Source organism: Colossoma macropomum, unplaced genomic scaffold, assembly GCF_904425465.1.
Source record: "Colossoma macropomum unplaced genomic scaffold, Colossoma_macropomum, whole genome shotgun sequence".
NCBI lineage: Eukaryota > Metazoa > Chordata > Actinopteri > Characiformes > Serrasalmidae > Colossoma > Colossoma macropomum.
The window spans coordinates 17,576,951-17,589,363 of NW_023494786.1; the positions used below are offsets into that span (position 1 = coordinate 17,576,951).

At 38.4% G+C, this 12,413-nt stretch overlaps 1 protein-coding gene across 1 annotated transcript; it reads left to right on the forward strand.

The window, feature by feature from the left end:
- The first annotated feature begins 8,325 nt into the window (after positions 1-8,325).
- Positions 8,326-11,367, forward strand: polr1g (RNA polymerase I subunit G). Its single transcript, XM_036562823.1, has 3 exons — positions 8,326-8,516; positions 8,838-8,967; positions 9,925-11,367. Exons 1-3 carry the CDS (start codon positions 8,435-8,437, stop codon positions 10,631-10,633), a joined length of 921 nt encoding a protein of 306 aa, XP_036418716.1. The 5' UTR covers positions 8,326-8,434; the 3' UTR covers positions 10,634-11,367.
- The last annotated feature ends 1,046 nt before the right edge of the window (positions 11,368-12,413 follow it).

The following is a 12,413-nucleotide window of genomic DNA, read 5'->3' on the forward strand; positions in this document are numbered from 1 at the left end:
GTTTGCAGCAACTGTTTTGGAAATGTGACTTTATTCCCAGAACTGTTGAGACCTGTAATAAAACAGCTTGAGTGAAATGTCTGTGATATTTCTGAAGCCAGTGTACCTGATATTTGAGGGCCAGGGGCATGTTATTAACGTGTGTTAAACTACATATGTTACTCTATTGTTTGTAGTTCGTTGAATGTGTTCAGTGACCCACAAGCACCCAGAATGGAAATGTGTTCAAACAATAGACATTGCATATGTTTACATTTGTTCTTAGATGCCTTTGTGGAGCTCTCCACTGTAAATCCTGAATGGCTTTCATCAGCTATAGGTCTGCAACTCATTTGAACATCCCTGTTATGCCAATAAATGACATCAGCCATTCTTTTAGTGTCCTCGTTCTACTGCAAGGTTTTTTTCTATCATATCAAAAAGAGAAACAGCACAATGAACACACGCAGCTTTACATTGTTTTTCATATCTGAACGATGGAAATGAGACCACAGTAATTCAATATCACACGGCTAAACCTGAATTTGCAAATGCAGTCAGTCTTGGTTTAAGGAACTTGGTTTCTAACACTGCATGACGTGTTGTTATCTATAAAAACAGACAAAAGAATGTCAGGAGATAAAAACAGAAGTGTCAGCAATCTTGAATCTTCTATAGCTAGAAGCATATGGCAGAGAAAGCACATAAGCAAGCCTATTTGAGATTACTTAACAACTCTTAACAATGTCTTTATGCATGCAGTTTGCATGATGCTAACCAGCTTTTAGCTTCCATTATTTTGTAGCTCCAGCGCAAAGACAAAAAACATGTCTTGGCAACATGTCTCGGGTAAGGAGAAAAATGTGTAATTATTTCTTTATTTCAGAACTGGGAATTTTGCCTAAATTGCCATGGATCTTTTCCACCGCTCCGTCATTCTGTTATTCTAGCTAGACACAAATGAACAGAATGAACTGACCACTGGGGATCTTGTGTAGTATAGATTAGGTGCAGGGGTTAATCACAAGTCTGGGTCTCCAAAGTTATTCGTCTTTAAGGTTGTATATTACCAGTAGCATGTCAGCATGGCTCACATCATTATGCAGTCTTGATCAATAGTCATCTTGAGGTATCACCCAGCAGTGGTGCTTATCTGATGATGGAAAAGGACACAGCTCCCTGTGGCATGTTTTCACCTCATTCAGTGTACTATTTATAGCTCTGGCCAATTCTAGCCTTTTACCGGCTAATCAACTTGCACACCATGTCCAGGCTGACTCCTGACCCGCTTGTCCTCGGAAACACCGCCTGGCTGTTCAGGGTCGGTGGTCTGCGGGTCATGTTTCACTTTACTGAAACAAAATAGCCTGCCATTTTGGCTGTACGTTGTCAACCCAGCTCAGTACATTTGACCTATTGACCTGAAAAGGAGCAAGGTCAATGGCCTCTTATCTAAAGATGGCTGCATATGAGTTCCTTTGTGCTGTGCTTTTGACAGGAAGAATCAGATGTTAACAGATACAGACGTCATTCAGTAGAAAATGGTTTTGCATTAGTGATGCAGCCAGTAAACAGGTTTTATCAGAATGATCGGTCAGTTGATATCTATGTCATGCTTTCAAGGTGTCAGTCAAACAACATGACCAGGTCAAAATTAGCACAATGTATTTATGAATTATTGATGTCATGTCACTGACTGCAGGAGGTTATTATTGCTTCTGTACTACACTAAGTGAGACCTGGCAAGTTTTCTTTACATATAAGGCTGCCTTCACCCTGTTTTATCATCTATAAAGTGTCATATTTTATCATTGGTTCATGAGATGTCACATTTGACATCAACAGAAGCCAATGCCAATTTTATAAGACATAGCCTGGCTGGTTAATCATTAAAGCTCTCTTGGCCAAAACAGTGCTAAGGCCGTGCTGTAATTAGCTCTGAAGTTGCTTACAGACAGCAAGCTAGGTTTAGCCTGCATATCATACATTTCAATAAGGATGTTATTTTCAGAAGTCTTTGTTGTTACAGTCCTCTAAACTGTCTGGCAAGTTGCTATGACTCCTGATTGGAGTGAAGTTCAGTGAAGAGCTGCATTTGCATATGTATTATTGCACAAGAATCCTCATAAAATTCGTAAGTACTCAGTGTTCTGAAAGCACTATAATAGTACACATGAAAAGTACACTAACCTACTTTTGAAAAACTAGGCCCAGACCGATGTTATCACTTTGATGGTTTCAATGAATGACGTAAATACCACTAAAGGGACATACATAAATCAATCACGATAATTACCTTGGTGTTGATATATTCATTTGTGTTTATTACACATGGAATCCAGCAAAGACTTTATTCCAGAGGCAATCACCCACATATTGCCATCTTTTATACAGAACACACTACCCGAACATGAGGCAGTGCTAAGGGCATCCACATCAACGCATTCATAAGAAAATGGACTGTGATTCATTACGTTCAACGTCAGAGGAATAAGAAGAGGAATAGTTTTGTCTCGATTTTTGTACATTCTCCAGGTTGGGTTGAGCTCTACTGCACTGAATAAACAATGTTATACACACACAGCTGTTTCCTACTTAGTGTATTTGTGGTAATATTGTAATCTGAGGAAAATGCATCACTGTGTGAAACTGTTTTTCTTTGCCCTGTTATGCTTCACCAACCAAGAACTATAGCCATAATTAGTCTCAATGGTTAAACAATGGTTACATTGGTATTTTGGGAGTTTTTTTTCCAGTACAGTGGGCTTTCATCCACAATGTGATTGGTTGGTGGTCTTGTCTTCCTGTATGTTAAACAAGATTGTGGTTGCAGCACACCACTTCTGTAAACTTTCAGAAGGTAGTGAGTTTCAGAAGTGAACTTCAATTGATAATATGTAAATATATTGTGACAATGGATCAGCTTAGAATAAATTGCAGTTAATATATGAGAATGAGAATCTATTAGTTATATTTGAACTATGACACTATGGCATGTGATATGTTCATTTTCGGTTATATTTCTAAGAAACTAACTACTGTTGAAGTGTTTACTATGTCCTTGCAATGAGGCATCGTATACCTAAAGCAACATATGCCATAGACCGCCAGGAAACCTGAGATGCATACCTTATTACTAACCTGTCATCAGCTGCTCTCAACACAGAGCAATAAGAGCCATGCAAGGGGGTCACGGCTGATCTAAAATGTTTATACCAAGTTTATATTGTGGCCTAGTTCATAAAGTGACTGAAAATATGAATGACGTACACTACCAGTCAAAGGTTTGGACACACCACAATATTCACAAACTGATTATGCATTTTTTTCATAATGATAAAGGCATTTTGATCTAAGGACTTATAGATAAATGCACATGCGATTTGTTTCAAAGACAAATGCAAACATGTAATTGTATGAAATATTTTCAAAACATTTTGAATTTAAAGGCCCGTATCCTGCATTTTACAGGTTTTTTTTTCATTTATGAAATTTGTGTGGTTTTATGTAGCAGAAAAATGTTCATTTTTACATGTCCATGTTCCAACCTCTCTTTACCCCTTAGAGCAGGGGTGTCCAAGCTTCAAAGAGCTGGTGTGGCTGCAGGTTTTCGCTCAAAACGAGCTGGAGCACACATGATTCCACTTGTTTAATCTAGTGTCTGTCTTCAAACTGCTGATCATGTGATCTCCTGCTTTGCTGGAATGAAAAAACCTGCAGCCACACCGGCTTTTTGTGGATAAGACTGGACACCCCCTGCTTTAGAGCAAAACAGGCTGTTTTTTGTAATGTGCCTTTAAGTCTGAGATATGTAAATGAGCTCTTCTCTGATTGACAGCCATAGATTGTGCTTCTTACAAAAACCTGTCCAGGCTGAAACTCCTTATAACGTTATTTACTTAGTGCTGTAGGATGAATCGATGGATATATGTACATGTGGTGTTTTGTTTGACATCACAAAAACAATGAATTAAAATGGGCTGTATTTGGAGCTGTATGTATCAGGAAATTAACATTTAGAAACTTTAACAATCACTGAATTTCAAATGTTTCCCTACTCCCTATGTAGGTCATGCAATAACTGATTCTACACCCAAATAGTGCAGTATATGTCTTATATAAAGCCACTTATATTCGGGTATAAGCTCCACCATTCCCTATCTAACATTCAGTGCACTGTTTCAGTGTAGAAGCCATAATTTCATGACCTATGCAGTACACTATATAGGGAGTAGTGAGCGATTTAAGATTTAGCCAATGTTTACATACCATATAAAACTTTTATTTCAAAAAAAAGTGATGAAAATGCAGTTTTCCATTGTATGTGCCCTTTAAATTGTCTTTTTAATTATTTAACTTTTTTTATTAATAATTCTGTGTTTTATTATTCTTCATATTTTAAATTAGGATTTTGACTAAACAAAGCAGAGTCTGTATTTTGTCTGTAAGTACAGTAGTTGTTGTTTTGACATATGATTTCATGTCAGATCCAGCACACTGGATTTAAAATAAAATAATGACTATGAAGTTGAAGTGCATGTCGAGAGCTTTAATTTAAGAGTATTTACATCTATCACTGCTCTTTTCAGACATGGTCCACCTTGAAAATATATGTATGTACTCTCAAAAGAAAACAGACCTTTTGTGCTTTAATCCCATAATTGATTCATTTTAATTGCAATGTGCTGGAGTACAGAACCAGTTATTTATGGACCCTTCTGTGTCATTAGAATGACTATGAAAATCAACATGCATAAAAAAGGATTAATGTAAAGCCCACCCATTTTAAAAGAACAGCATTAATCTGTGCTGCACAGTGTCTACACAGCAAAACCTTCAGTGCTGAATTTATTCATACAGTATGCATTAATATCTAGCCGCACAGTGTAGGTGTTAATTTAGCATTAGCAATCTGGCCGCGAGGGCCACTGTACACAAATTACACTTTCACACTTACATGTTTCTTTAATTAGAGAAGGGTGCTTTGAGGATGCGTTAAAGGAAGGTGCTGGAATCACACCCAGGGGCTTGTCTGGCTTAGTGCTGATGTCATGTGTTTGCTGGGGGTCCAGTGTGAGACATTGGGTCAGCAGAAGGGTGCGCTCCCAGCTGACTTGCCTTCTGTGGGCCTGGAGGGAGGAGGAATGTGGTTACATTTCCCATGTTCCCATCCCCTTTGTGAATAACCTCTGAAAGTGTTCCAACACTTGAATTGAGGAACAACGAAAGATGAGTTCATGCATATGGAATGAACTTAAGTAAGCAAAGCCCCTCCCTATTTTCAGACCTGTCTTAGAGAACAGGCCTTGTCAGCCCAAGCACTTCCCTATTTTCACAAAAGTATGGCCCAATGTTCTTGTAATGTTCTTTTCACATTCATATTTAAAGCTGCACAATGTAAGATTTTGAGATTTGGAGACCTCTCTGGTGAAAATGTGTAATTGCACACATAGTGTAGACGAACATTTTGTAACGTCAAAATAATTTTTGCTTCAGACCCCAACCAGCTGATGAAATTGACGTTTGTTCAACACTTCTGACTTTTAAATAATTATTTACAGGGGGACTCGCAGCAGTACCCAAACATTATACTTTAGCATATTTTTTTCTCCTCACTACTTTCAGTTATAAGAAAAAAAATACATAGTAAAGGTTTAAGCAAATCGCCTATACATCTGTAAACATGAAGTCTAGCCTTGGACAATGTGGATACTGTCCTATTATCTTAAATATGCAAGCACAGGACAGAACAAGTCAGGGAAACCAGGGGTACAGGAATAGGGGGGGCTGCAGCCTTCCCAGATTTCAGGATTGTTTTAATGCTAAAATTAATCTTAATAAAAAGGGAACTAAATGTAAATGTTGAGTCTAGTAAAGACCTATGTGTACTTATTTTAGGGTGGAGTTTGTATTTTTATTTTACATTTTATTAATTTTCAATATCTGCAGGTAGCCATGCATTTACGTAAACACTAATTTTTATATTACATTGAGCCAAATCACTTGCCTCTCCAACTGCTGGCCGATTTGAGGGCATGTCATAAAAACACGCAGGTTTAGGTTTTAAGAGTGAAGTTCAAGCAGAGTTGCGGGCTATTTCTGAGCCATAAAATGGTCTAATATTGTTTTTAAAGTTAAAAATCAATATTAAAACAATATTAACAATACCAGTTTGATGTAAATTATCCAAACAAAATTAAATTAAAAAGTCATGGCCTCACTGTGTACGTCACATATATGTTGCTTAAAATTTCAGCACCCCCAACACCTGCGTCCCTGTTCAGAACCTTGATCACACTTAAAATCTGATGTTCATTAACTAGTAATGACTGTGAGGAGACACGTGTGTGCAGTAAAGTGATCAGTTGTTGCTAAAGATTGGCAAAGAAGAACTTGTCAGAAGGATTTCTGCAATGTAAGCTGCAAAATCATCTCCATGCATATTTTGGCTATGAACAGCAAGTAGTAAACATTATTTACTTAACTTACCCAAGAAAACAAACGCTTGTCCTTTTCATAATCTGCAGAATATAAAATGAAAACAAGTTCACTATATTTTGCTTATAGTTTCATTTACAAACAAAATTCCCACTTATCTGGAATTTAGTCTCAAACGGAAAAGAAAAGTAATCATTCTCTTCATTGCATTCTGAGGATGACCCATATCATGGAAAAGTTACTTTTAGAGCTTGATGAAGAAGGTGAACATTTCAAAACAGCTCATTCATTGCTCAGCCCATACAGCCTACATATGGAAATAAGGTTGATATTTTTAATTTATTGTTTCTGTGATGTCAGGAATACATCCACTCATCCAGCTTACAGCAGGTTAGGTTACCCATTCATGTTGGAGTTATAAAGAGTGTCTCATACTGGATTGCTTTTTGAATGAGGCACAATGGAGGGCAGACGATTAGCACAGAGGTCATTTACATATAAGGGATAAAGAGGTTGAAAAATGGTTGTGTAAAAAACAAATTGTGACTGATTTTGGTATATAAAATCACACAAACATCATAAGTGGGCCTCAGACAAACAAACAAAACCCAAGAAAAGTGGCCTCTGCAAGTCAACTTAGCTTAAGCCACTTTGAACTATACATTATTCAGCCCTTCATATGACTTCTCCCCATTTGTTTTTATTGTCGCCACCAGTGCGGAAATATTCCATACAGCCTGGAGGAAGCCTCTGTAGATGTGAATATATGGATCTTGACAGAGAGGGCACTGAGTTTTTGAGAGGTCTCTCTCAAATTACATAATGCTTCTACTGTACATGCAACATGGTCAGTTTTCCCACAGTATCATACCAGAGATGAACTTGGGAAAATAAACACTGTAGGGTAAGAGAATACCATCTACGTGATGCAGCAGAGTGGTGCTTCTCCCTTTCTGCAAAACAGACTATTATTTTACCAACCTCCCCGGCTGTGTCAGCAGTTCCCATACATTGACATCCAACTAGTGCTTATATCTAATGCTCCATATGGATCTTATTTAGTCTAGTACATACAGTGAGCCTATATATAGTTCTGTATAAATAGTCACACAAGAGAGTAGCCTGTCAAGTATCAACATTTGAAGGAACCCTTTAACATCCTAAGTGATTCTGTACTGCAGTATTGGGAATTTATTCAAACTTACTCAGAATATACTTTTTGTGATTTAGCAGCTTTAAAAAAAAAAACTGTAGTAATATAAGAAATCATAAGATAGTTATAGAGCTGCATAATATGTATTTAATAAAGTATAATCGTTGAATCATTTACAGTATACGTTTAATAATCTATCATACTTGTGTCGTACCCTTTAGCAAACTGATTGTCCAAGATTCTTGCAGGAATGTTGCAGAAATTCCTGCAAATCTTTTTCACTGTGGGATACTTAGTTTCTCCTAAGGGCATTTATTTATTTATTTATTTATTTATTTGCAGTTACGGTTTAATACTAATCATCACTATTGAAATATTTGTATTCTTTTTTTTTCATATCACAAGAGGTTCGTGTGGGGAGATTCTCTAGTGCATTAAGACTGAGCGCTCAGTAGCCGTACATTGTCAAAGCAAAAAACTGCATTCGTGCGCCCTCTAGTGGAGAACTACAGAAAGCGCTTTTGTTTCCTAAACAAGACATCCACCATTGAAACAAGATAACTGCATTACATTCAGCGGTAATAAGAAACCTGAGTTATAACGGACATTTGGAAATTACAATCAACATGTTCAAGCGTTCAAAGATAAAAAAAACTGTGCGGTCGGTACATATACTTATATCGGTGAATGAAGCGCTCGGAATAGCGGTAAGTAGTTCCGGTTTATGTCCCACACGTGGTTGTTGTCGTGCTTCACATGAGTTGCCTGCACGCTGAGAGCAGCCAGGAGAGGAGGCTCTGAATAAACCTCCTTACAGTTCACCTGCTGTAATAATCTGAAAAAGGACGCTGCTGCTGGGTGACCATGTCGCATCCTATATCTTCGTCCGACAGTGAGGACGACAGTCACGGAGGCAGTAAAACATCGCAGGAACAGAGCCAGAGAGGCGAGTACCGGCTAAGCTAACAGCTAATACTGTTTAGTTTGTACTACTAACTAAACAGTTAATGTTAAGACACTGAGGCTGTTCTTTCTATTTTAAAAAGGCGCCGTGTTTCCTTTTTTCAGTGGTTCTCTTTCGTTGTATTGGCACTTCTTTATGAGGCTGAAGTCGGCTTCTTATCTGAATTTTCCCGTTCCACCTTAAATGGTGAATCAGTTACATTCTGACATGCCTGTAGTGCCAGAATGAAACTGCTGCACCATTTAAGGTGGAACGGGAAAATTCAAATAAGTAGCTGACTTAAACTTTGTCACTTTTTTGCAGTTTCGAAGTACCAGTGTCCTGCAGACTTTGTGTCTTATAAGTACAGTTCCTCTGCAAGTGCCCTCCTGGACAGCAGTGACCACACGGAGCTGTGGCTTATTAAAGCTCCGGCTCGGTTCGACCCAAAACAGTGAGTATAGGAAGCACATGGGGTTTTATTATTATTATTATTATTATTATTATTACTGTTGTTATTATTGTTGTTGTTTTGTTATTATTATTATGTTATTGTAGTAATAATAATATTGTAGTAGATCGCCTTGTATCTCCAAAATGGTAACTTTACAGGAGAAGGAAAAAACCTACTTTACTTTTAATGTAAGTCAATAGAAACATACTTTTTTACAAGTCATTCTGGGTCATTTCTTTTAGTGCATTCATCATGAAATTTACACACAATGTAAAGAAAAACAGGTATTTTCAAATTATGTCAAACTAAAAAAAGTCAAAAATGGAGATATGAGGTTTTCTTCTGACAACAGTGAGATATTGTTTGTTTGTTAGATTTATTAAAGTGAAATGAACTGAAATTAAGCTAGCTCATCATCCTGCTCTTTTTGAGTTTGTTTCATTGTGTTGTCTAACTTAAAAGGCAAAATTCTTGTTTTATTGTAATTTTCCATCAACATATAATGAATTTTGCCCATCTCTAAAACATCTTCTGACCTTTGATACATCACCATTAACGAATGTCATGTTTTATCTCCAGTTGCAAGTATACAGATTCATGAATCTGAGATGTTAGCTTGCAGAATTATTCTACAGAAGTTTGTGCAATAAGTATTTAAGTGCTATTAACTGTTAAATACATTAAATAATTGTGCTGAAGTGTATTTTAGATTTTATTGATAACTTTTGGTAACTTAGTTCCACTATGTTTCTTGCTGCTGAAATTGTTACTGTATATAATACAAAACACGTATATTGTTTTCACAGACAAATACCTCTCACTTCGGGTATACTTGACTGTTCAACTGTTTTATTGAGTTTACTGAGGTTGATAACTGCTGTATTGATTTTATTGAGGTTGATTTGCTGTCTAAATTGATTTGTTTTACAGAGAGTAATTGAGCTGTATCTCTTGTAGCTTTGCAGGGTTAAAAATGTCTTTATCAGGCCTTGAGATGATCCAGTCTACAGGTGATACAACACCTCAGATCTACAGCGTTCTGGCCAGCAGCAGCACTAGCCCTACCGACCTCCATCTTCTCACCTCCAGCTCTACGAACCAGGATGTGTCTCTCTCTGCTACAGCATTTACGGGTGTCCTCAGTATCTCTGAGAGTTATGGGGACTGCAGTGGGAACCAGGGCCCCATAGCCATTCCTGCAGCTCCAGCTCCATCTATCCCCCCAGGCCTCAGGCAACGCTTCCAGCCTTTCGGCAGCTCCACACCCGCTCATACAGCAGAGAACACTGCCTCAACCTCTCTCTCACCTTTAAAGAGAGCAAATCTGGATTCAGTGGAGGATGAAGAACAGAGAAAGAAGAAGAAAAAGAAGAAAAAAGAAAAGCACAGCAAAGAAGAGAACACTGAAGAGATACAGATCAAGCAAGAGGAAATATCATATGACTTTGGTGAGCTACAAACTCCACAGCCAATGGAAGAAGATGGGTCAGTGGAGAGAAGGAAGAAAAAGAAAGTAAAGAAAGAGAAGGAGAGAGGGGACAGGCAGGATGAGGTGGCATTTGATGCCAGTATAATAGCCAAAGAGGAACCCTTGGACACTTCATATGGGGATGTTGATATTCCAGTGAAGAAGAAAAAGAAGAAGAAGAAAACACTGGATGAGTAGAGAGTAATTGGTGTGGGTCATTACATACTGTGATGGCACACTATGTGTTCAGACGTTTTTATACACTTCCTCTAATTAGTGAATTCAGCTATTCATAGTGCACTGATTGCTGGCACAGATGTACAGTTGCACACATGCTTGTATAACCTCCATCGACAAGCACTGCCAATGGAATTGGACACCCTGGACACGCCGCACATGAGCTTTAGGTCACCATGCCTAATGCCAAGCTTCAGCTACAGGGTTGGAGTGATGGAGCTCCAACAAATACCTTTTGGGATGAGTTGGGGTGACATCTGTGATCCAGAATTAATCATGCAACTGACCTAACCAGTGCTCCTGTGGCTGAATGCAGTCAGATTCTCACAGCAATGTTCCAAGATCTAGTGAAAGGCCTTACCAGAAGAGTATAAGCTGTTGCTGCAACAAAAGGAGGACAAATTCCTTATTAACACTCTTGATCTTGGAAGAAAAGTTGGTTGAGCAGGTGTCTAAAAACTTGTGTTCATATAGTGTTTCTGTTGTCGTTTTTAATCTTTTTATGTCAGCAAAGTTGGGCCCAATTCTGCAACAGTCGTGTTATGCAGACCTGTACAAAGAGAGACATTGTTGCTGAATGTATTGCATCATTTTCTTTAACAAGGCATGAGGGAATGCTCAGTTTTTTTCATGTGCCTTTCCAACAGCCTTAATCATAAAACATGTCCGTTGCTCAAACCAATCTGATTGTCGTCTTTTATTGCACTGGCTGCATATGTGAAAATGGCAGAGGCTGACGTGATATTAGCCTGATCAATCAAACATTGCTGCTGCATTTCTGCAGTGCTGTGAGTCCACTGCTAGGTGGCGATGGTGCACACCGGCACAGCTCCCTCCACTGGCAGGATATGCCCCAGGTTTGCTGCAAGTTCTGCACTGAGGTATGGCCATGTTTTCTAATGAGCACTGAGCATCTCTGACGGCTGCTGGTTTAATACGTTTGCTCCCAGCCTCTGCCCACATATGGCTAGAACTCAGTATTTCATACTATATTATTCAGCACAGCGCAGTCATTTTCAGTAATGACTAAAATTCACCTCACTTTCTGTGATTGGTGAGGTTCATAATACGTACTTCCGCTGATTCTGTGTGTAAGAAGAGTGGATTGCTTTGAAAATGAAATTGTAATTAGCTGCAGTAAAAGCCTCATTGCGCTGCACAGAAACTGCGTATAGGCTTCACACACTATATCGTATATCTAATGTTATCTGCATGTTATTCTGTCATCTTTTGCCTTCTGTCTAGCTCATATATATATATATATATATATATATATATATATATATATATATATATATATATATAGACAGCATTGTTCTTTATCAGTAAATTATCTCATTATATTCTCAAATAACCAATAGTTTTGTTGTCTCCTATGGGGTAATTAAACTTAATTCATGTTTTAGCGGAAGAGAGAGTTTTTATCGTCAGCTCTGATTGCAAGGCTTGACACTGGAGCCGCACAGAAGTTAGTAGGGTGGCTGCTGAACAGAATCAGAGAGCAGCTTTTTCCTCAACTCTTTTCCCACTGCGCTCCATCAATAATGTGGTTTGATTTTTGGGGGAGATGCTGGTGTTCATGGGCGCTGTGTGAGATGCTGGAGCACCGCTTGCTGTCTGGCAAGGCAGATAAATAATTGAATGCAGTCTGAAGTTTGGGAGCAACGTGTCCAGACTGCAGAGTAGAAGGCTCGAGCCCCGTGCGCCCCAACTGATGCAAATGATAAGGTTTTGGGGGGGA